Source organism: Malaclemys terrapin, chromosome 11 (genome assembly GCF_027887155.1).
Source record: "Malaclemys terrapin pileata isolate rMalTer1 chromosome 11, rMalTer1.hap1, whole genome shotgun sequence".
NCBI classification, from domain to species: domain Eukaryota; kingdom Metazoa; phylum Chordata; order Testudines; family Emydidae; genus Malaclemys; species Malaclemys terrapin.
The window spans coordinates 1,087,265-1,110,119 of record NC_071515.1 but is presented as its reverse complement, the minus strand read 5'-3'; the positions used below and the strand labels follow the sequence as shown (position 1 = coordinate 1,110,119).

Genomic DNA, 22,855 nt, shown 5'->3' with positions numbered 1-22,855 from the left:
GATGGTTGCAAAACGGGAGGGATGGGGTTGTGGTGGAAAACACTCCCGGTCTGCTTCCTGGGGGGGGGGGGGGTTGCAAAACGGGAGGGATGGGGTTGTGGTGGAAAACACTCCCAATCTGCTTCCTCCTGGCTAATGTGCCAAATTGATCTGTTGCATGATTTGGGGGGAGGGGGGGTTGCAAAACGGGAGGGATGGGGTTGTGGTGGAAAACACTCACAGTCTGCTTCCTCCTGGCTAATGTGCCAAATTGATCTGTTGCATGATTGAGGCATACTGTTTTACTTTTTTGTGTGTGAATCCGTGAAAAGGGAGGTAAGGTTTGGGGGAACGGAGCATGCCCCTGAGCCCAAGGTGAGACACAGTGGCCCCTTTTCATTTTTTCCACTGGCTTCTCCTTGCTTAGTTCCAATGACTGGGCTGCTCATGCACCTGTCACTGGTCCAGGGATGGTTGCAAAACGGGAGGGATGGGGTTTGTGGTCGAAAACACTCCCAATCTGCTTCCTCTGGGGGATGGTTGCACAACGGGAGGGATGGGGTTGTGGTGGAAAACACTCCCGGTCTGCTTCCTCCTGGCTAATGTGCCAAATTGATCTATTGCATGATTGAGGCATGCTGTTTCACTTTTTTTTGTGTGAATCCGTGAAAAGGGATTGTTTTTACTTTACTCTTCCAATTTGCATCATATACAAAGCAATTTTTGGGGCCACTTCCATTAAAAAAAAGTTGCAATACTCTAGTAACATGTATTTGGAAATGTAAAAAATAACCAGTGAAATACATTCAAAAATTAATTTGTTATAATTTGAAAATACACTAAATCCAACATTTGAAAACATTAAATGCTTTAATAGGATGTAGACATTTGCAGTTACATAATGGGCTCTCACTGGGTGATGGTGATGGTTGGTGCAAAAGGGCTGTCGCTGCCTGGGGGTGGTCTACAAGGACCCCTAGGTCCTTCTCCTCTTCCGTTACTTCTAACCAATGCGTCCTCATCTTGTAACTAAAATTGTTGTTAGTCATCCCCAAATGCATCACCTTACACTTTTCACTATTAAATTTCATCTTATTTCTGACACTCCAATTCACAAGCTCATTCAAGTCTCCCTGCAGAATATCCCTATCCTCCTCCGAATTTACAACGCCTCCCACCTTCGTATCATCCGCAAACTTTATCAGCCCACCCCTGCAATCGGTTCCGAGGTCAGTTATAAATAGATTGAATAAAATGGGTCCCAAAACTGAACCTTGAGGCACTCCACTAGTAACCTCCCTCCAACCTGACAGTTCACCCTTCAATACGACCCGCTGCAGTCTCCCCATTAACCAATTCCTTATCCACCTCTGGATTTTCATATCAATCACCATGTTTTTCAGTTTAACCAATAATTCCTCATGGGGTACAGTATCAAACGCTTTACTGAAATCCAGGTATATTAGGTCCACCGCATTTCCCTTATCTAATAAGTCCGTTACTTTCTCAAAGAAGGAGATCAGATTCGTTTGGCACGATCTGCCCTTCGTAAAACCATGTTGTAATTTATCGCAATTGCCATTAACCTCCAGGTCCTCAACTAGTTTCTCTTTCAGAATTTTCTCTAACACCTTGCACACTACAGATGTTAAACTAACAGGCCTGTAGTTACCCGGATCACTTTTTTTCCCTTTCTTGAAAATAGGAACCACATTAGCTATTCTCCAGTCTAACGGGACCACCCCCGAGTTTACAGATTCATTAAATATTATCGCTAATGGGCCTGCTATTTCCCGCGCCAATTCCTTCAATATTCTCGGATGAAGATCGTCCGGTCCTCCCGACTTAGCCCCATTAAGGTGTTCGAGTTTTGTTTCTACCTCGGATACGGTAATCCCCCATCCTGAATGCCCCTCTGTAATGGTGCTAGTAACCCTAATACCTTCATTGGCCTCATTAAACACCAATGCAAAATATTCATTGAGATATTGCGCCATGCCTAGATTATCTTTAATATCCTCGCCGGCAATAGTCTTCAGTGGTTCCACTTCTTCTTTCTTTGCTTTCTTCCTATTTATATGGCTGTAAAACCTCTTACTATTGCTTTTAATTCCCCTCGCTAGGTCCAACTCTACACGGCCTTTGGCCTTTCTCACTCTATCTCTACATTCTCTGACTTCACTAAGGTAAGTTTCCTTACTGATCCCTCCCCTCTTCCACTCTTTGTACGCTTTCTGTTTTTTCCTAATCGCCCCTTTGAGTCGGTCGCTCATCCAGCTCAGTCTAAATCTCTTGCTTAGTAATCTTTTTCCCTTTTTTGGGATACAGGCCTCTGACAGCTCATGCATCTTTAACTTGAAGTAATCCCAGGCTTCTTCTGCCTTTAGATCCATTAATATGTTTGCCCAATCCACTTCCCTTACCAGTCCCCTTAATTTGTTAAAATTGGCCTTTTTAAAATTATAAACCCTAGTCTTTGACTTAATTCTGTTACTCCTTCCATTTAGTTTAAACCGAATTAGCTCATGATCACTGGAGCCCAAATTGTCCCCTACTACCACTTCCTCAACGAGGTCCTCACTACTTACCAGAATCAAATCTAAAATGCCCCCCCCCTCGTCGGTTCAGCTACCACTTGATGAAGGAATTGATCAGCAAGCACATCTAGGAACATCTGAGCCCTATTATTGCTACTAGCGTTTGTTCCCCAATCTATATCCGGGAAGTTAAAGTCCCCATAATTATACAGTTTCTGTTAGTAATTACTTCTCTAAACACATTAAATAGTTCCTTATCCATGTCCTGGGTCGATCCCGGCGGTCTATAGCACACCCCAAGCACTATCCACGGAGAGGCTCTAGTAGTCCTTTTACCCTGTGTGAGTATTGCCCAGACGGACTCTGTGTTATCTATTCCATCAACTATTATTTCTTTACAGCTTATTTCACTATTGACATACAATGCCCCCCCCCCACCCGTCGCTCTGAGGACTCTGCCCCCCATGCCCCATGTCCCCATTTCCCCCCTGGGGGACCACAAATATGTTTAGCACCAGGACCACAAAAAGTTAATCCATCCCTTTTTGGGGTGCAGGCTCTGGGATGGAGTTGGGGTGCAGGAGGGTTGCAGGCTATAGGTAGTTTGGGTAGTTTGAGTGAGGGGTGCAGGCTCTGACCTGGGGCATGGGATTGGGGTACAGGAGGGGGTGCAGACATGTGGGCTCTGGGAGGGAGTTAGCAACTCAGCATGTTATATAAGAGAAATGAACTGCAGTGATTTCATATAGGCATAGAAACTGATAGAAGACACTTTTACATATTCAAAATGTGAGAGGCAGAGTTGGAGGGAGGGGGTGTCTGTACAATATTTCACCGCATTCAGTCTCCTGGCTGGATCAGTAACGTAGCCGTGTACAGGGCTGCCCAGAGGATTCAGGGGGCCTGGGTCAAAGCAATTTTGGGGGCCCCTTCCATAAAAAAAGTTGCAATACTCTAGTAACATGTATTTTAAAATGTAAAAAATAACCAGTGACATACATTCAAAAATTAATTTGTAATAATTTGAAAATACACAAAATACATTATTTAAAAACATTCAATGCTTTAATGGTATGTATATATTTGCAATTACATAATGGGCTGTTGCTGGGTGATGGTGATGGTTAGGATGGGGTCGGGGGGGGGCCCCACACCTTACCATGGCGCTTACCCCCTCTCCTGGAGCCTCAGTGTGCTGCGACCAGGAGCGGCCCCGGACCGCGTTGGAGCCACCGCGCTGCAGTGCGCCAGGGCCGCTCCCGGACGCGGCACGCTGAGACACCGGGGGAAGACGGAGGCGGGGGCAGCCTCCGACATATTCATGGGGGCCCCTGCAAAAAATTGCCCCACTTGCCCCCCCCCCCCCGTCTGGGCGGCCCTGGCCCTGCAACACTTGTATAGGATAGAGAGGAGCTGCGTTGATTAAGCTTTGACAGGCTAGGAATTGGAGGCCTGTGCCTTTAAGACCCCAGTCCCAGGAACCCGCCCCCTGCTCCGAGGCTGACATGCAGCGTCCCTGTGAGAACAACAAAAACAGCCTCTGCCCCCCCACACCCCTAGATTAGCGAGCACAGTGGGTGGCTCATCCCACGGGGTCACTGTTCCCCCCCCTCCCCCTCCCTAAACGGGGGTTTTGTACCCGCACGGGGTCTGGCAGTGTCTCCCCCCCCCCGCTTAACCCTGGCTCTCACCCCCCACCACCGAGTTTTGCCCTTCAGCCCCTCTTCTGCCGCTAGCTACAGTAGCTTGAACCCCCCAGGCCAGTAAAATTCTGCCCCTGCTCAGACCCTGACAGCCCCCCGCTGCGATTTGCCCCCCTTAATCCTTTTAAACCCCCCCAAAGAGGAGGCAGCAAATCGTTAGCAGAAGTAAGGGCAGAGAGAGGGCAGTGGCTACAACGAAGGTTACTGAGCATGCTCAGTACACCCAAAGTAGCAAAACGGGAGCGGGAGCACTTTGTGGGGCTACACCGGCGCGGCGCGAGCTGCCGCCGGGCCGGTCTGTCGGGCGCCGAGTGCCCTGAGTCCGCGCGGCCCCAGCGGTGGGTGAGTCTCGTGAGCCCGGAGCGCGGGGCCCGATCCGGCTGCGGCTCTGGGCCCGGCCCGAGGGCCGCGGGTCCCTGCTCCGTGCCTGGGGGCGGGTCCCTGCCCCCCTTCTCTCCCCCCCGGGGGGTGCCGGCCCCGTGCCTGGGGGGTGGGTCCCTGCCCCCCTTCTTCCCCCCCGGGGGTGCCGGCCCCGTGCCTGGGGGGTGGGTCCCTGCCCCCCCTTCTCTCCCCCCCGGGGGTGCCGGCCCCGTGCCTGGGGGGTGGGTCCCTGCCCCCCCTTCTCTCCCCCCCGGGGGTGCCGGCCCCGTGCCTGGGGGGAGGGTCCCTGCCCCCCTTCTTCCCCCCCGGGGGTGCCGGCCCCGTGCCTGGGGGCGGGTCCCGGGTCCCTGCCCCCCTTCCTCTCCCCCCCCCCCCGTGGGGTGCCGGCCCCGTGCCTGGGGGCGGGTCTCCCCAGCATGGATGTCGTGGGGGGGGGTGTCTGCTCCCCTCCAGGGAGGTCGTGGGGGGACGGGGGCTGAGGGAGAGTCTCTTCTCCACCCCGGGGAGGTTGTGGCAGGAGGGGGTGCCAGCCCTGTGACCGAGGGTAGAAGTTGCCTGTGGCTTGGCATGGCTCTGAGGAAGCATGGCCGAGAAGGTAGGTGTTGGCCTAGGGCTTAGGAGATCCGGCTTCTGTTCTCTGCTCTCACAGACTTCCGATGTGACCTTGGTAGAGGCATTTAGGCTCAGAAATGTCATGGTGTTTAGGAGTTGGTGTGCTCAGCATTGCAATTCCTAGCTAGTTTAGGTACCTACATCTAACTGACTGTCAAAATGAGAGATGTACGTTTCTAAATCGTCTAGGCATTGATGAGAACATTAAAGACTATCCTAACGCCTGCATACGAAGGAACAGAATTTAGGTTCCATGCATAACTTCAGTTCTGGTACTTCCTGACTTTTTAGCGTATAACTTTGTGACCTTAAAGTTCAGCTTGCCAGAGGAAGAAGGAAACAAAATGTGCGGTGACAGAGAAGGGAAAAGGACGTGTCTGAGAATTCATGCTCTATAGGTTTACGTCAGATAGTGCTGATGTAAGCCTTAATCACGATAAAAATAAATACACCTAATATTGGTGGGTGTTTTTTAACCTAGATGATTCTAAAACACGTCTTATTTCTAGCTCCAGGTAGATAACCGAGCAGAGATGCCTCCTTGTGTAACTGTTCTGATTATTGGAGCTGGATGCCGGGGAAAACACTACTCTTATTTTGCTGTGCATTTTCCCAATCGAATGAAGGTAAAGATGTCATATGCTGTCAACATTTTTCAAGGGGTCTTGTGTCTTATGGTTGCTGCAATTCAAGAACTCTGTTAAAATTAACAACCACCATATAAAATGTGAGGCAAATTTCTTTAAATGTTTGAAAGTACACAGTTAATGAGAAAACAGATCTTTTCCCAGTATTTTACTACTTTATTGGTTCATAACTCATAACAGCAGGAATTTTAAATTTCAAACACAGCATTCGCAATGCCTTGTGTTAGAAAAGGGCTGGTTTTCAACTACTATATTTACCTTCTGAAAGTGTGGTATTGAGTGTGAGCACTTTGTTGTTTTTCCTTAAGTGTAAAGTTCAGAATTGCAGCTAGAGCCACTGGGCGTGCATGCGCCGCTGGGGAACTGGAGCATTTCGAAGCAATCTGACAAAACTGAAGTTGGACTCTCTTCCCTCCTCTTTCACTATCCTACATGAGCGGTGTTTTGATTTACATCACACTTGCTAAAAAAACAAGTCCACTTTGAGCCTTGGTACTTACCTGCAGCAGTTACAGATCCGACTGCAAGTGAGCAATTGGTGAAAGAGGAAGAGAACAAGGGACACAGAGCTGGTGTTCAGTTGCACTACTAGAAAAATGCTTGACGTCATATTCTCCAACTATTAAATTACATTGAGCACAGTCTAAAGAATCTCCTGACTAAGTCAACAGTAAACTTAAGACTTAAAGGCCAAAGTCTGGGCCGTGCCCACAGCATCTTCTTAGTCCGTGGTATAGTACACGTGGGTTTTGGCCGGTGGATCTGAGAGCACCCTTTCCAACAGCTAGCAGTGCTGTAATTCTCCTCATATCCCTTTAAAGTAGCAATAGAGGTGGTGATAATCAAGGACACGGAGGAGCAGAGTCTAATCCCAGCTCCTTATTAGACACATCAGGAGCCTACTCTGCCATCATGCCCTCTTCAGTTTAACTGTGTCCGTAAACCAAACTTGGTTATACAAATGCCAAACTGCCCCCCCACCCCACCCCCACCCCATCATGGTACTATGAGAATGAGATTTCCTGCACTTGGTTTTTGCTCTGCTGTCCACTTCTGATTAGTGCTGACAGCAGTGGGTGGTGGAGGAGTGACCATGGCACAAGATCCTCCTGTGCAGCAAGGTGCCGATGTTAGCCACAGTCCTGGCAGGAGAAGCTATCTTCAAGGTGTGGCGCTTGCTAACCTCATTATCCCACTGATCTTGCTAATGACTTCATTTTGGGAGTTAATCTTCAACACATGCTGTTTAACATACAGTCAATTGCTAATAAGACAATTGCCACCTTTATTCTGGTAATGGATAAGATGCTTGGCCTTTTGTGTATTACTAAAACAAGCTGGAGGATTCTGTTAGTCCTGTGATGACTTGGTTTGCTCCAGTAGACAGAGCCTGGACTCCAGTCTGAGATCAAACATCTCCACCACAGTTAAAAAGCCCCACAGCCTGAGCCCTGTGACCCTGAGTCAGCTGTAGGTGTTTAGTTGCAATGTAGACGTACTCTCAGACAGCAACAACAACTATTTGTGTACTAGAAGAATGTCTTCCATGGGTGGTTAAAGTCAGTAACAAGACTTTAGACCCATTATTACAAGAAACTGTCAATGATTTTCTTGTTGAGGGCAACAGGCTGTCCAAAGTCTTACAAATAGCAGTTTGACTTGCTCTGGAAATTCACCAACTATATTGCAGTCTTGAATATTTTTTTAAATGAAAGATTGAGAAGGTGGTGGTGGGTTTTGTTTTGTTTACAGCTGCAGTAAGCTCCGTCAATTTCCAGGGTCCCTATCAATCTGGCTTCAGATTTGGGAATGGAAGAGAGACTCATTGTATTGACAGTTGATCTCAAGTAAGATGCCAAACTGATTCTACTAATTATTTCTGCCTTTTGATGCCATTCGCTACTGAGGTTTTTACTCTCCTGTAGGTTCTTGTAGGGATAGACAAAATGACCCTTCAGTGGTTTGTTCCTCCCTCTGTACAAGATACAGAGGGTAGTGTTGGGCAACTGCTGCTCCTTACAAAGGGCTCTTACACAGAGAGTTCTTGATGCCCCTCCTGGTCAATGTGTATGTGAAAAGCCACCCGGGGAAATAGTGTAACATATGGGGCTGAAATATCATCACTAAGATGTTGGTGATAGTAGCTAGAGGAGAGAGTCTGGTCAGTGTCCATGCTAATTGAATGGGTTTTGCCTACTTCTTGTCAATATGCTTTGCAGATCTCTGGCAGGCCTATTTGGCCCATTGCTGTCCTGAATTCTTTGTGCTTTGAGGCGACAAGAGTCCCGAAGTCCCTTCGGATCTGTGGGAGGGCTCTACTGCTTCTGGTCCGGTCCCGAGTTTAGCGTGCTCTTACATTTCCTTGTTGGTACTCCTGACCTGGCCGCCAGTCTCAAGATTTATACCTTTACCAAGATAATACCATGGTTCCAGAAAAGAGATTTGCCTCTTTGTTTTGCCATTGGCTGTTACTCACTCACACTATCTCACTCATTCCTTACATTAATCAATTACATATTCATAAGCATGAATACAATTGATTAGATAAAGTTATGCAGCTTTAAGCAAGCATCTGACATCATTGGGGACTTACCTCTGCTCCTAGCTTTGTAAGGGCATAACAGGGTACTGTTCAGACTGCACCTGAAAGAGCAAACGGGGGCGGGGGGCACTTCTGGTTACAAGCAGCACAGTTTGTGACTGGTTGGGGAGTTTAACTTCAGCATTACCCACCAGGCTTCTGCTCTTCATTTGCAGCTTTCCCTGACCTTGGCATTTCCAGGGAGGGCTGCCCCAGGCACCTCTGTGCCAGATCGTCTTTGACGTGCTTCCAGGTCCAGGTCAAGTTGGTCAGGTTTTTTAAACCTTGAATGATCTGGGATCAAGTTGTCTGAGACACCTCTTGTCCTATACTCCATCACAGCAATGGAAATCATTTGGGATACTGTAAAAAGCAACAGAGAGTCCTGTGACACCTTTAAGACTAACAGATGTTGGAGCATAAGCTTTCGTGGGTGAATACCCACTTCGTCAGACGCATGGGAGGGTGTCCTTGGTAGAGGGTCTCCATCTTTTGAATTTGCTCCACTTTATGGTTCAACAGAGCTTGGGTTTGTTGAACTACATGTTCAATGTCAGACTTAATTATCTGATCTGATGTTTGATTAGTTTTGTTTGCTAGCTTGGTTTTTGTTTCCATTATTTTTGTTGCAATTTAAAGAGAGTTTCCTACAGTAAGTGGTGTGGTGTTTTATTCGGTCAAGTTTTAAATACCCTAAATGATGTGGCTTTAATGAGGAGATGTTTCTACAACCTATTAAATGATTGTCAGGATTTTTTTCCTGAAATTCAGCCTAAAATTTTCTTTGCTAAGTTTTCTTTCCTGACTCCTAGATTAAAGTGTTTGCAGTGTTTTGAATATGTAAAATGCTGTGTTGTTTTTATTTTATTGTTGCTAATAGTGACCCCTTGATTTAGGCTTCCTAAAGTTACCCATTATGAAAGATTTTTGTGGTCTCTTTGAGGAAACACTAAGCTCTCCATTGTGAGCAGCAGGTCTTTGGAATTTGGCATGGCAAAACCCTGGGCTAGAGATGTGCCTTTCACTTGTCCAGGGCGGATAAAAATTGCTGATTTTTTTTTTTTAAAGGGGGGGTATTTAAATCAGATTTTTTAAATTGAATATTTAAAATTAAATTTGAAATTATGATGAACTAGGGTAAACCCTTAACTTACTATAATAATTTATTGTAAACTTAAAAAATTAAGCAATATGTGTTTTTGTTAAATTTTAAAGAAAGTCAAATCGCTGAACTGGTGCAAGTCACTAGCTAAACACTTGAACTAGAATTAGCTGAAGTGCTAAACCAGCTTTTTACAGGAGTAGTCTTTTCTGCAAGTGTGGAGAGAATATTTTCAGTTGATGACTATAATTCATTCAAAGAGGCCAGTGGGAGTTGAAAAAGCAGAAAAGCTTGTTTCCTCTTCCAATCTATGAATAAAAACTAGCTTTGAGAGGAGATTGAATAGTTCTAAAATCTTGAAGGATGTTTCTGGTCATCACGATCAGTTCAATTCATTAACTACAAATGATACCTAGTTTAATTAATCACGTAGTCTTAAATGCAAAACGTGTTTTGATAAACATTCTTCTTAAATGTGCCAGATACATAAGAGACTTTCTTATTAGTTAAATAAAACTAAATTGCTGGGTTTTTTTGTGCATTTTAATTGAATTTGAATTTCAGCTTGACAAAAATCACAAGTGAAAAATTAGGGCATGTCTACACTACAAAGTTAAGTTGACACAAGGCAGCTTATGACTACCTAACTATGGAGGTGTACGCACCGCAATGCTCTTCCTGCCGCTTTAACTCGCCTGCTACACCGACCTGGGTGAGAGGCAGTGCTTTTTGCAACCTAGTTAGACTGAGGCAGTGTCCGTTAGACGTTGCCTTAAGTGGTTTCCAGGAGGTGTCCTGCAATGCTCACTGTGACCGCTCTGGTCACCATTTTCAACTCCTCTGCCCTGTAGCCAGGTAGAACGTCCCATCCCCTTTAAAGCCCCAGGAAATTTTGAAATTGCTCTTCCTGTTTGCTGGGCATGGAGAGCTCACCTAGCAGCTGCCTAATTGACTACTGGCTCCATGCAGCAAATGTGCTCCTGCCTGGAGTACACGGGAGATGGTGGATCTCCTGGGTCTGTGAGGAGAGCAGGCTGTGCAATCACAGCTGCGCTCCAGCCGCAGAACTTTGATATCTACGGCAAGATCGCTTGGGGCAGGGGTCTCAAACACACGGCCCACGGGGCTGTTTCCTGCGGCACGCTGAGCAGCTGGCACCAGCCCCCCCCCGGCCTACCTCCAGACCAGGGGTGGGCAAACTACACCTGCGGGATTGCCCCCCTCGAGCCCCGCGCCGGCTGGCATCACGTCCCTGCAGCCGAGGGTGTGGGGGAAGCAGAGGGCTCCGTCCGTGTGTTGCCCTGGCTTCCAGGCATGCCCCCCTGCAGCTCCCATTGGCCAGGAATGGGGATCCGCGGCCAATGGGAGCTTTGGGGGAGGTACCTGGAGGAGCGGCAAGCAGCATGCGGAGCCCTGTGTCCCCCTCACCCAGGGGCCGCAGGGACATGGTTCCAGCTACTTCCCGGAGCAGGGCTGAGGCTGGCAGACTGCCCTGGCCACGGTGTGTGCCGCTGCCACCCCGGAGCCTGAAGCCCTCCTGCACCTTGTCCCCCAACTCCCTGCCTTGAGTCCCCTGCCTGCACCCCAACCCCCTGCCCTGAGCCCCCTGCCACATCCCACATTCCACACCCCTCCTGCACCCCAACTCCCTGCCCTGAGCCCCCTGCCACATCCCACACCCCAACTCCCTGCCCTGAGCCCCCTGCCACATCCCACATTCCAACTCCCTGCCCTGAGCCCCCGACCCACCCCTCATGCACCCTCTGGGGGCAGAGAGGGGGCGGAGTTAGAATGGGGGCAGGGAAGGGGTGGAGTGGGGCAGGGCCGGGGGCAGCGAGGGGGTGTGTGTCAGTGATGCGGCCCTCAGGCCAATGAACTAGTCCTCATGTGGCCCTCGTGGTCATTTGAGTTTGAGACCCCTGGCTTGGGGCATGGTGGAGAAGGGCTATGGCAGCGACACGCTGCAGTGCGGCGTAAAAATCAAGGAGCTGAGACAGGCGTACCAGAAGGCAAATAGACACTCTGGTGCAGAGCTGTAAACATGCTGCTTCTACAGGGAGCTTCATGCCATCCTTGGCAGCGACCCTACCTCCACCCCCAAGAGCCCTGTGGGTACTTCGGGGCTGGAGTCCCTGGTCACCGGAGTGAACACAGAGGACGACGTGTTGGACGAGGAAGTGGAGGCGGAGGAGAATGAGGGACAGGCAACAGGGAGATCCAGTGGCATGGAGAGCCAGGATCTCCTTTGAGTCCTGAGCGGTCTAGCCGGTCTCAGCAGTCCAACCCTGGCAAGCCGGATGCAGGGGCGGGAAGCTCTGGTAAGCGCTCTGGTAAGCACTCTGCTTCAATGCTGCAGGGACACATCTGCTCATGTACTGCTTTTTAAATTGGGCTACAAGAGCTAGTGAAATAACCAGCGCAGAAACAGTTGCTATCTGCTTCTCATTCCCCTGCACAGCTAGGCAGAGGGGGCCCTGTGGAAAAGTTTGTTTATGCACAATGGGATATCCCATGAATCCTCCATAGAGACCTCTAGGAAAGTTTCCTGGCGGTAATCTGCAATCTTCTGCTGAAGGTTTTTTGGGAGGGCTGCTTTGTTTCTTCCCCTGTGGTGACCACTCAGCAATTACTTCAGCAGGCAGGATAGCAGCACATAGGGCATCAGCATACAGTCCCCGTCTGCAGCTGGAACCTTGCAGCGTCGGTTAACCTTAGGAGTGAGATCAGCTGCAATCCCTGCACCTGTGGATAACAGTGCCGGTATTCAGTACCGTAGCCTTATGCATTGGTACTGATACCCGAGGGGTACCACCCATCCCCCCCCACACACACACACCTTTGTCCCACTCACTCCTTTCCCCTGGGTCATACTCACCATGGCTGGGGCTACCACCATGCTGTGAGTGCACCAAGGGAAAGTGAGAAAGATGCGCTTGTTGCTTGTTTAGATCAAGGGTATAAGTGCACAGACAATAACACCTCTATTGTTTCTTTAGCAGATGCAGATGTGCCCTTGACGGTCTCCCACACACCAGCTGATCACCTCTCTCGGATAAGGAGGAGTTAAGCAGACATGTTCAAGGAGGTGCTGCAGTTGTCTGGTGCTTCGGATTGTGAGCAGAAAGCATGGAGCGAGGCAATCAGCAGCATGTAGTGGATGGTTTTGTAGCAATGGGGTTTCCCAGCTGCAGTGGGGTGATAGGGATGTGCGTATCCTCTATCTTGGGACCAGACAACTGTGCCACAGAGTACATCAACAGAAAGGGCTACTTTTGTATGGTATTGCAAGCGCTGGTGGATCGCCAGGGACATTTAACCAACATCAGTGCAGGAATGTCAGAGGAGGTGCATGATGCACGCATCTTTAAGAACACAGGCTTGTTCAGAAAGCTGCAAGCAGAGACTCTTTCCAGACCAGAGGATTATTGGTGATGGGGAAATATCAATAGTGATCCTGAGAGATCCAGCCTACCTCATGCTCCCATGGCTCATGAAGCCTTACAGCGGCCACCTTGGCAGCATCAAGGAGCACTTCAGCAACAGGCTCTGCAGGTGCAGAGTGACTGAATGTGCCTTTGGCTGCTTGAAAGGCTGCTGGCATCAGTGAAAAAAATATCCCTATGGCTCTAGCTGCCTGCTGTGTGCTCCCTAATATCTGTAAAGCAAAGGGGGAGAAGTTGCCGCCAGGGTAGAGGCTCTAAGAAGAGCTCAGCAGGGAGCTATACAGCTCAGGGGGTCTTTGAAAGACCATTTTAATAATGAGCCACAGTAATTTGTGGTGTTTGTTTGTTGTGTGCCTATCATTGGTGGGTTTTTTGCACCTCAGTATGAACCTTGTAATGACTGCTTTTTGTAGTAGTAGTGTAACATTGCAAATGGACCTATTGCTATTATCTGTGAATGTCAGCCCAAACCACTGTGTTGTGAACTAATAAAAGTGAATTACGTTTCTATAAACAGACTTTTATTCCAAACACATGCAAACAGATATACAGTAGAACCTCAGTTATGAACATGGAGGTTGCGAATAACTCTCAAAATGTTTGTAACGCTGAACAAAATGTTATGTATGTTCTTTCAAAAGTTTACAACTGAACATTGACTTAATACAGCTTTGAAACTTTACTATGCAGAAGAAAAATGCTGCTTTCCTTTTATTCTTTTAATAGTTTGTTAAACAAAGTACAGTACTTTTTCTTTTTTTGGTCTCTGGTGCTGCGTGATTGTGTACTTCCCGTTCCAGATGAGGTGCGTGATTGACTGGTCAGTTTGTAACTCTGAGGTTCTACTGTATTTATAACTGAATGAAACTTTATTAATACAGGGAAAAGAATCTTTAAAGGGGAAAGAACAAACACATTCACCGACCCTGTCTCACAGATCAGTGTACATGCAGCTGTGATTGTTTATACTCTTTCCCTGGGGTGGAGTGGTAGGGGTATTGCAACAGCCCTGTACGCTGGGTGGAATGTAGGGAGGTACCAGAACGCAGTTCTCTGGCCACAAAGGGAGGCGAGCATCGATCTGTTGAGCTTGAAGGTCAGTAAGAGTCTCCAGGATGTCTATTTGCTGCTTGAGAAACACTTTAATCTCCTGCTACATGTCACTCTCCATTTCCTGCACTTTTCTCTCGTCTGCACGACCTCTGTCCATTCTGTCTGTGAGCATGATCCTCCAAGCCCTCTGCTTGGTATCCATAGCGTCAGAGGTTTGCAGGATCTCTTAGAACATGTCATCCCCTGTCTTCTTCCTTCTCCTTGCCTGGCTGAGCCTTTCTGTGGGTGTGCATGGAGAGCCGCTTACGGTTATGTTTCCAGCTGTAAAAGCTACAATTAGGGCTGAGAAGTGATTAAAAAAATTAACTGCAATTAATCACATTAAACAGTACAATGCTATTTATTTGAAATATTTTGGGATGTTTACTACATTTTCAAATATTAATATCAATTACAATGTGTACAGTGCCCACTTTATACTTTATTACAGGTATTTGCACTAAAAATGGTATTTTTCAATTCACCTCATACAAGTACTGTAGTGCAATGCCTTTATCATGAAAGTTGAACTTACAAATGTAGAAATGTAAAAAAAAAAAAACAAAAAACACCCACCTGTATTCAAAAACAAAACAATGTAAAACTTTAGAGCCTACACGTCCACTCATAGACTTTAAGGTCAGAAGGGACCATTATGATCATCTAGTCTGACCTCCCGCATGATTGTTAAGGCAACAAAAAAATGATTAGGGGTCTGGAGCACATGACTTACGAGGAGAGGCTGAGGTAACTGGGATTGTTTAGTCTCCAGAAGAGAAGAATGAGGGGGGATTTGATAGCAGCCTTCAACTGCCTGAAGGGGGGTTCCAAAGAGGATGGAGCTCGGATGTTCTCAGTGGTGGCAGATGACAGAACAAGGAGCAATGGTCTCAAGTTGCAGTGGGGGAGGTCCAGGTTGGATATTAGGAAAAACTATTTCACTAGGAGGGTGGTGAAACACTGGAATGCGATACCTAGGGAGGTGGTGGAGTCTCCTTCCTTGGAGGTTTTTAAGGCCCGGCTTGACAAAGCCCTGGCTGGGATGATTTAGCTGGGAATTGGTCCTGCTTTGAGCAGGGGGTTGGATTAGATGACCTCTTGAGGTCCCTTCCAACCCTGATATTCTATGATGCAGGCCACAAAAGCTGACCCACCCCCTTTCCCTTGACTCAGCTGTTGAAGTCCCCAAATCCTGTGATTTAAAGACTTCAAGTCGCAGAGAATCCTCCAGCTAGCGACCCCCGCCCCATTCTGCGGAGGAAGGTGAAAAACCTCCAGGGCCTCAGCCAATCTACCCTGGAGGAAAATTCCTTCCCGACCCCAAATATGGCGATCAGTAGAACCCCGAGCATGTAGGCAAGATTCTCTAGCCAGACCCTCATTGACTATTGATACTATTTACCAGCGATGGCACCCTGTTGATTAATTGACTAAAATCACGTTATCCCATCAAACCATTCCCTCCATAAACTTATCTAGCTTAATCTTAAAGCCAGAGAGGCTTTAAATCCTACTTATTCTGCCAATCGCTAAGTCAAACAAGTTTGTTTACATTGACGGGAGATACTGCTGCCTGCTTATTTACAATGTCATCTGAAAGTGAGAACAGGCGTTCACATGGCACTTTTGTAGCCAGCGTTGCAAGGTAATTACGTGCCAGATGTGCTAAACATTTGTATGTCCCTTCATGCTTCAACCACCATTCCAGAGGACATACTTCCATGCTGATGACAGGTTCTGCTTGATAACGATCCAAAGCAGCGCAGACTGACACATTTTCATCATCTGAGTCAGATGCCACCAGCAGAAGGCTGATTTTCTTTTTTGGTGGTTTGGGTTCTGAAGTTTTTGCATCAGAGTGTTGTTCTTTTAAGACTTCTAAAAGCATGCTGCACACATCATCCCTCTCAGATTTTGGAAGGCACTTCAGATTCTTAAACCTTGGGTCGAGTGCTGTAGCTAGTTTTAGAAATCTCACATCAGTACCTTTTCTGCGTTTTGTCAAATCTGCTGTGAAAGTGTTCTTAAAACAAGTATGTGCTGGGTAATCATCCGAGATAGCTATAACATGAAATATATGCAGTATGTGGGTAGAACAGGAGACATACAATTCTCCCCCCAAGAAGTACAGTCACAAATTTAATTGACGCTTTTTATTTTTTTAAACTAGCATCATCAGCATGGAAGCATGTCCTCTGGAATGGTGGCCAAAGCATAGAAGGGGCATACAAATGTTTAGCATATCTGGCATGTAAATACCTTGCAATGCTGGCTACAAAAGTGCCATGTGAACACCCGTTCTCACTTTCAGGTGACATTGTAAAGAAACAGGCAGCAGTATCTCCCGTCAATGTAAACAAACTTGTTTGACATAGCGATTGGCAGAATAAGTAGGACTGAGTGGACTTGTAGGCTCTAAAGTTTTACACTGTTTTGTTTTTGAGTGCTGTTATGCAACCAAAAAAATCTGCATTTTTAAGTTACACTTTCACGGTAAAGAGATTGCACTTCAGTACTTTCATGAGGTGAACTGAAAAATGATAAAAGAAATAGTATTTTTACAGTGCATATATTTGTAATAAAATATATATATAGTGAGCACTGTGCACTTTGTATTCTGTTTTGTAATTGAAATTAACATTGAAAATGTAGAAAAACATCCAAAAATGTTTAATAAATTTCAATTGGTATTCTGTGTGATTAATCATGATTAATTTGATTTGATCGTATGAGTTAACTGTGATTAATTGACAGCCCTAGCTACACTCTACAGAAGTACTGTTGTGAGTGTATTCACTCCCCTTGATCCACGCGATTTACAAGCACTGCATTCTCTTCTGCTCAGGATTCCTAAAGCACAGCGACAGTCCTAGCCATGCTGCGTATGGCCTGGAGGGTAGGGGGCAAGGTGGCACACTAAGGAGGGAGCTCATGGGCATGAGTATATGTGGATAGGGCAATTACACTGAATACTGGCACAGTTTGCCACAGGCACTGGTGACTTTAGCTGATCTCACTCCTAAGGGCACGGAAGCTGAAACGGAACAGCTCCTGCACCATGTGGCTGCAGATCAGGTCCATATGCTGCTAGTCTGTGTGCTGCAATGATCCCTGCTGAAGTAATTGCGGAATGGCTTGGGAAAATGTCCTACTGCTACAGAAGAAATAAGGCTGCTCTCCCCAGCAACCTTCAGCAGAGGATTGCAGACTACCTCTGGGAAAGTTTCCTCGAGATCTCTATGGAGGACATCCCAGAGCACACAAACTGTTCCACAGGGACCTCTCTGTGGCAGCCCTCACTGGAAATGCTAAGGTAAGGGCAGGCTGCAAAAAGGAGAGCAGATACTCCCCAGACTGGTGGGTAACACTGAAGTTAAACTCCCCAACCAGTCACAACTTGTGCTGCTGATCCCCCACACCGGTTATCAAGAAGCAAAAAAGAAATCACACAGCCCCCTTTATTGCATTCCAGTTCTCTGGCTCCCAATCAACACCTAGGTCAGGGCCGGCTCCAGGGTTTTTGCCGCCCCAAGCAGGAGTGAGGGACCGTCCGCCGAATTTCTGCCGAATAGCTGGACGTGCCATCCCTCTCCGGAGTGGCTGCCCCAAGCACCTGCTTAGCAAGCTGGTGCTTGGAGCTGGCCCTGACCTAGGTGCAGTACAGTGAGAAGTTATTTTAAACTCTGCTCACCTATACAAAATGATCTGACCCCGAAGGGTCAGCCATGTTACCAGGTGAGTATAGGTTTGGATCTTACTCAAAATACCATGCTGCCAGCCACTCCTTTAGTGTCTAAAACTAAACATTTATTATAAAGAAAGAAGAAGAAGAGAGTTGTTAAATGGTAAAACCGTCACATACATACAAAGACTTCAAAGTCCATATATCAGGTTCTTCACAGTATTGGTGACTTTGCTGGCTTGGAAGTCCATCTGGAATACATCCCTAGTTTGGATGGGTCATTCAGTCCTTTTTTCAGAGCTTAGTTTGTAGCAAAGTTCCTCTGGAGGTAAGAAGCAGGAATGAAGACAAAGTGGAGAAGATGTAGCTGCCTTTTATAGTCTTTTGCCATGCGGCCTGTGCTTCCTTTGTTTTAAACACAAGCTGCCTAGCACATGGCTTGAAAGCCTTAGAGTTCTGTCCATGGGCATGTCCCCTGCATGCCTTGCTGAGTCATAGGGGTATCTGCCTTCTCTCAATGGGTCAGTTGTATAGCTGATGGCCCTTAATGGGCCATCAAGCAGGCTAGGCAGTTCTGTTGCCAAACTGCCTAGGGGTATCACCCAGAAGCATAGCACAAGTTTTGTAATACAGACATACATATCTATCATCCAAAATACAAAGGTGATATGAACACATAGCCCTTGAGATAGCCCTTCTCTTGCTGCCAGCTAACCTAGGCAAAGCTTGCACTACAGGACTAGCTAAGGTTCAGGGTTCAAATCCTACTGATGATAATGTAATTGTACATAATAGAATTTGTTTTTACCTTTTAAAAATACTCTATGAATTTACATACAGGGGAGGGGGGAACACTTTAGGTTGCCAAGTTACGCGCTCAGATGTTAAAAAAATCCCAGATCTATGGCGGCCTCTGCAACCTTAATTTGTCCCCCTTGTGTTTATGCATTATGATCTTTAATTACAGTGATAGCACACTATTATCACTTACTCCTGAGGGAATTCTGAGCATCAGCGGACGTGCAGAATTCCTCTGTCTCACATCATTTTGTATTTTCCTGCATAAAATACATTTTGCCTAAGAAGTGCTGCCGTTCTGCCTTAAGCCGCTGTGGTGCCAGAACAGCTGGCTGCGTTCATGCCGGCCGTTCTGGTGCCAGAGCAGCTTCTGGTGGGCAAAACGCAGGACTGCAGCACTTCTTAGGCAAACTGTATTTTATGCAGGAAAATAAAAAATTCTCTGCCCAGTGGTGCAGAATTCCCTCAGGAGTAGAAGTTGATCACAGTACCCTGCCTGCGGAATCAGGTTAGGACAGAGTGGGGAACACAACTGCTGAGGGGTCACAGACTGGGGTTCAGAATAGCTAGGGGGGAGGGCCAGACCGGGGAATGGGCTCAGGAGCTAGTGGGCTGACAGCATTGAGCCTGGGGATGGGGTGGGGAGGGCTTCAGAGACCCACGGGGATGGGGGGTGCAGGGACAGGGGCAGATGTGCCTGACTGAATGGGAGAGGCTTGAGGTCAGGCAGGATCTGCATGGGGGAGGCTTCCCAACAATCCCACTCCCCACCCCTCAAAAAATCCATCACACCCAACACCCTCCAGGTTCACTCCTATGCGCCTTCCCTCTCCCTCTGTTCCTCCATTACCCCTGACTCCCCCAAGCCTTTGCACTGCTTCTGACAGGTGCAGGAAATACAGTTCTGTATTATAATTTAAATGAATTACACAACATTCTGTATTAATATGCCTAGTAAGGAATCTATTTGTCAAAAAAAAATGACCAGAATCTTTTTTTGGGGGGCTCTGTATTGTTACAGACATACTTGCAGACAGATATTTTGAAATAAATTACCAAAATAATTGAAACTGGCATGATTATATTGTGTTATTTTGACAAATAAAATATGCAGAATTTTCAAATATTGTGTGCAGAATTTTTAAATTTTTGGCACAGAATTCCCCCAGGAGTAACCACTGCACAAGATAGATGCATAGGGGAGCCAAATTAAGGTTTCATGGGTGACGGTAAATCTGGCATTTACTAACTTTTGGGTATTTAACTTTGTAACTACTGAACTTGGCTTTTTGTATGTAATCTTAATTATGCTGTCCTAAATAATTCCTCTTCCTCCTTAACATGTAAACCCTATGTATACTTGTAAATGGTTATCCTCTTCCCATATAGCTATTAAGCCAGGTTGTACTTAGTTCCTGGAATATTTTCACTTTAGTCAATGTCTTCATCTGCCTAATCACTTTGTTGCTGTTCTCTGAATTCTTTTGTTGACATCTTTCTGGTATTGACACTCCCACCGCTGTTTGTAGAACATAACAATGTTCTTCTTTTTTTAGGTAGTTGGAGTTGCAGATCCTCGTGCTTTTGCTAGAAATGACCTTCAGAAGATTCACAGCATTGACAAGAAAAATGTATTTAATGGTAATAATTGCCTCGCTGTCTTGTTCTATAGGCCATATTATGAAAGACTAAATTAATGAAATATATTTCTCTAAATCCAAACACTAATATTAGTTCATATGCAGTGCCTTTTAGGACATACATCTGGGGATTGTATTCATGGAATATAGTATTATTTTGTATTTAAAAAAATAATCAAAAAATGCCCATTCAGGGCTTTAAGCAGTCTTGACATAGTTTAAAAAAACTATAACTTCTCATCTTTAGAAGGATGATGTTCCCTTGGTGACTGTACATGTTAGAGCAAAATTACTTATACCGGATCATAGAAACAACCACTGTTGCCATTTTTAGGTAATCTGCTCATGTCTTCCTTTTGTGACATTTTATTCTACAGTAATAGCGAAATGTTTTTGCTGTGAGAACAATAAGACCTATAATGTGATATCTACCCATTGAAATCTAAACACTTTTAAATACAGTAGAACCCTGCTTCACTGAGTCTCCATTTACTCCTTGGAGCATTCTGCACCAAAAAATTAAAAATTCTGCACACATTTTAAAATTCTGCATATTTTATTTGTCAAAATAACGCAATATAATCATGCCAGTTTCAATTATTTTGGTAATTTATTTAAAGGACTATATGATGGATGGAGAATAGGAGTGGGGAACACTGGAGGAAATCTCCAAATTGCCTTTGTCTAATAGTAATGTAGCTAGTTTTGACCCTTTATTTCTAGTTATTAGTCAATAAATATATGCAGCCTTATGCTCAGAATTACATCATAGGCAACTGAAGCGCAAGTGAGGGTTGGAGAATCAAAATGTATATTGGCTACTCACCATCGCCAGACAGGTCAGTAGCAAACAGTTCCTGGAGCACATTTTGATAAGAACATTTTTCAGTCCAAAAATTTAGACCAGTTCTATTGACTGAAGCACCATGAGCATTTATAAGGCCATGCTGTCCTTTACACCACTCTGGCAATGTAAAGGACCTTGAAATCTTTTACACCTGTTTTATACTCCTGGGGGAATTCACTAAGAACAATGGGAACAATTCACAAAGCAGGCAGGCTGCTACATGCTGCTCTGCCTGACAGTGCCTGCCTCATGCCTACCTCCTCAGAAACACGCCAAAGCCCTGCCTCCCGTGCCAGGTGTGCCACAATAGCAAGCGAGAGGGACAGAGTCTCGTTCATTGACAGGCCATGCTCCTCCCCCTCCCCCCGGCATTGCTTCCCTGTCAGAAGTAATTTTTCTGTGGGGAAGCAAAGAAATCTGTGGGGGACATTAATTCTGCGTGTGTGCAGTGGCACAGAATTCCTGCAGGAGTACTCCATTTTCTGGCTCTCCTTATTAACTGAACCACTGTGAGCCCCCAGCTGGCTGAGGCTCGGGCTGTCAGCCCCTGGTGGCCATTATCTGGTTTACCTGGATTTTTGGTTATCTGATCTGGATAAGACTGGATAATGGGAGTTCCACTGTACTGAATAAAAATAGTGAACTATTGTTTTGAAGGAAAGTGTGTGAGTTAGGATGGGATCTGCTTAGTGAGGGAATCGTTAGATCTTGATAAAGTGATCATGGAAAAATCATGGAGCAGGTCCTCAAGGAATCAATTATGAAACACTTAGAGGAGAGGAAAGTGATCAGGAACAGTCAGCATGGATTCACCAAGGGTGAGTCATGCCTGACTAACCTAATTGCCTTCTATGATGAGATAACTGGCTCTGTGGATGAGGGGAAAGCAGTGGATGTGTTATTCCTTGACTTTAGCAAAGCTTTTGATACGGTCTCCCACAGTATTCTTGCCGCCAAGTTAAAGAAGTATGGGCTGGATGAATGGACTATAAGGTGGATAGAAAGCTGTCTAGATCGTCGGGCTCAACGGGTAGTAATCAATGGCTCCATGTCTAGTTGGCAGCCGGTATCAAGCGGAGTGCCCCAGGGGTCAGTCCTGGGGCCAGTTTTGTTTAATATCTTTATTAATGATCTGGAGGATGGTGTGGACTGCATTCTCAGCAAGTTTGCAGATGACACTAAACTGGGAGGCTTGGTACATACACTGGAGGGTAGGGATCAGATACAGAGGGACCTAGACAAATTAGAGGATTGGGCCAAAAAAACCTGATGAGGTTCAACAAGGACAAGTGCAGAGTCCTGCACTTAGGACGAAAGAATCCTATGGACTGCTACAGACTAGGGACTGAGTGGCTAGGTAACAGTTCTGCAGAAAAGGACCTAGGGGTCACAGTGGACGAGAAGCTGGATATGAGTCAACAGTGTGCTCTTGTTGCCAAGAAGGCTAACGGCATTTTGGGCTGTATAAGTAGGGGCATTGCCAGCAGATTGAGGAACGTGATCATTCCCCTTTATTCGACACTGGTGAGGCCTCATCTGAAGTACTGTGTCCAGTTTTCGGCCCCACACTACAAGAAGGATGTGGAAATATTGGAAAGAGTCCAGCGGAGGGCAACAAAAATGATTAGGGGTCTGGAGCACATGACTTATGAGGAGAGGCTGAGGGAACTGGGATTGTTTAGTCTCCAGAAGAGAAGAATGAGGGGGGATTTGATAGCAGCCTTCAACTACCTGAAGGGAGGTTCCAAAGAGGATGGAGCTCGGCTGTTCTCAGTGGTGGCAGATGACAGAACAAGGAGCAATGGCCTCAA

General features: G+C 46.4%; 1 protein-coding gene across 3 annotated transcripts in view; it reads left to right on the top strand.

Annotated features, from left to right (window-relative positions):
• Positions 1-4,487: 4,487 nt before the first annotated feature.
• Positions 4,488-22,855, top strand: part of LOC128845155 (uncharacterized oxidoreductase YjhC-like) — a 71,401-nt gene continuing 53,033 nt past the window's right edge. Inside the window, exons 1-3 of one of the 3 annotated variants that reach the window (XM_054043521.1) lie at positions 5,169-5,195; positions 5,722-5,838; positions 20,114-20,198. In XM_054043521.1, coding sequence (XP_053899496.1) covers positions 5,184-5,195; positions 5,722-5,838; positions 20,114-20,198 — 214 coding nt within the window. In that variant the 5' untranslated portion in view covers positions 5,169-5,183. Of the gene's footprint in view, positions 4,562-5,150; positions 5,200-5,721; positions 5,839-20,113; positions 20,199-22,855 lie in introns of those variants that run through there. The other 2 variants (XM_054043523.1, XM_054043522.1) reach the window with 2 other exon arrangements.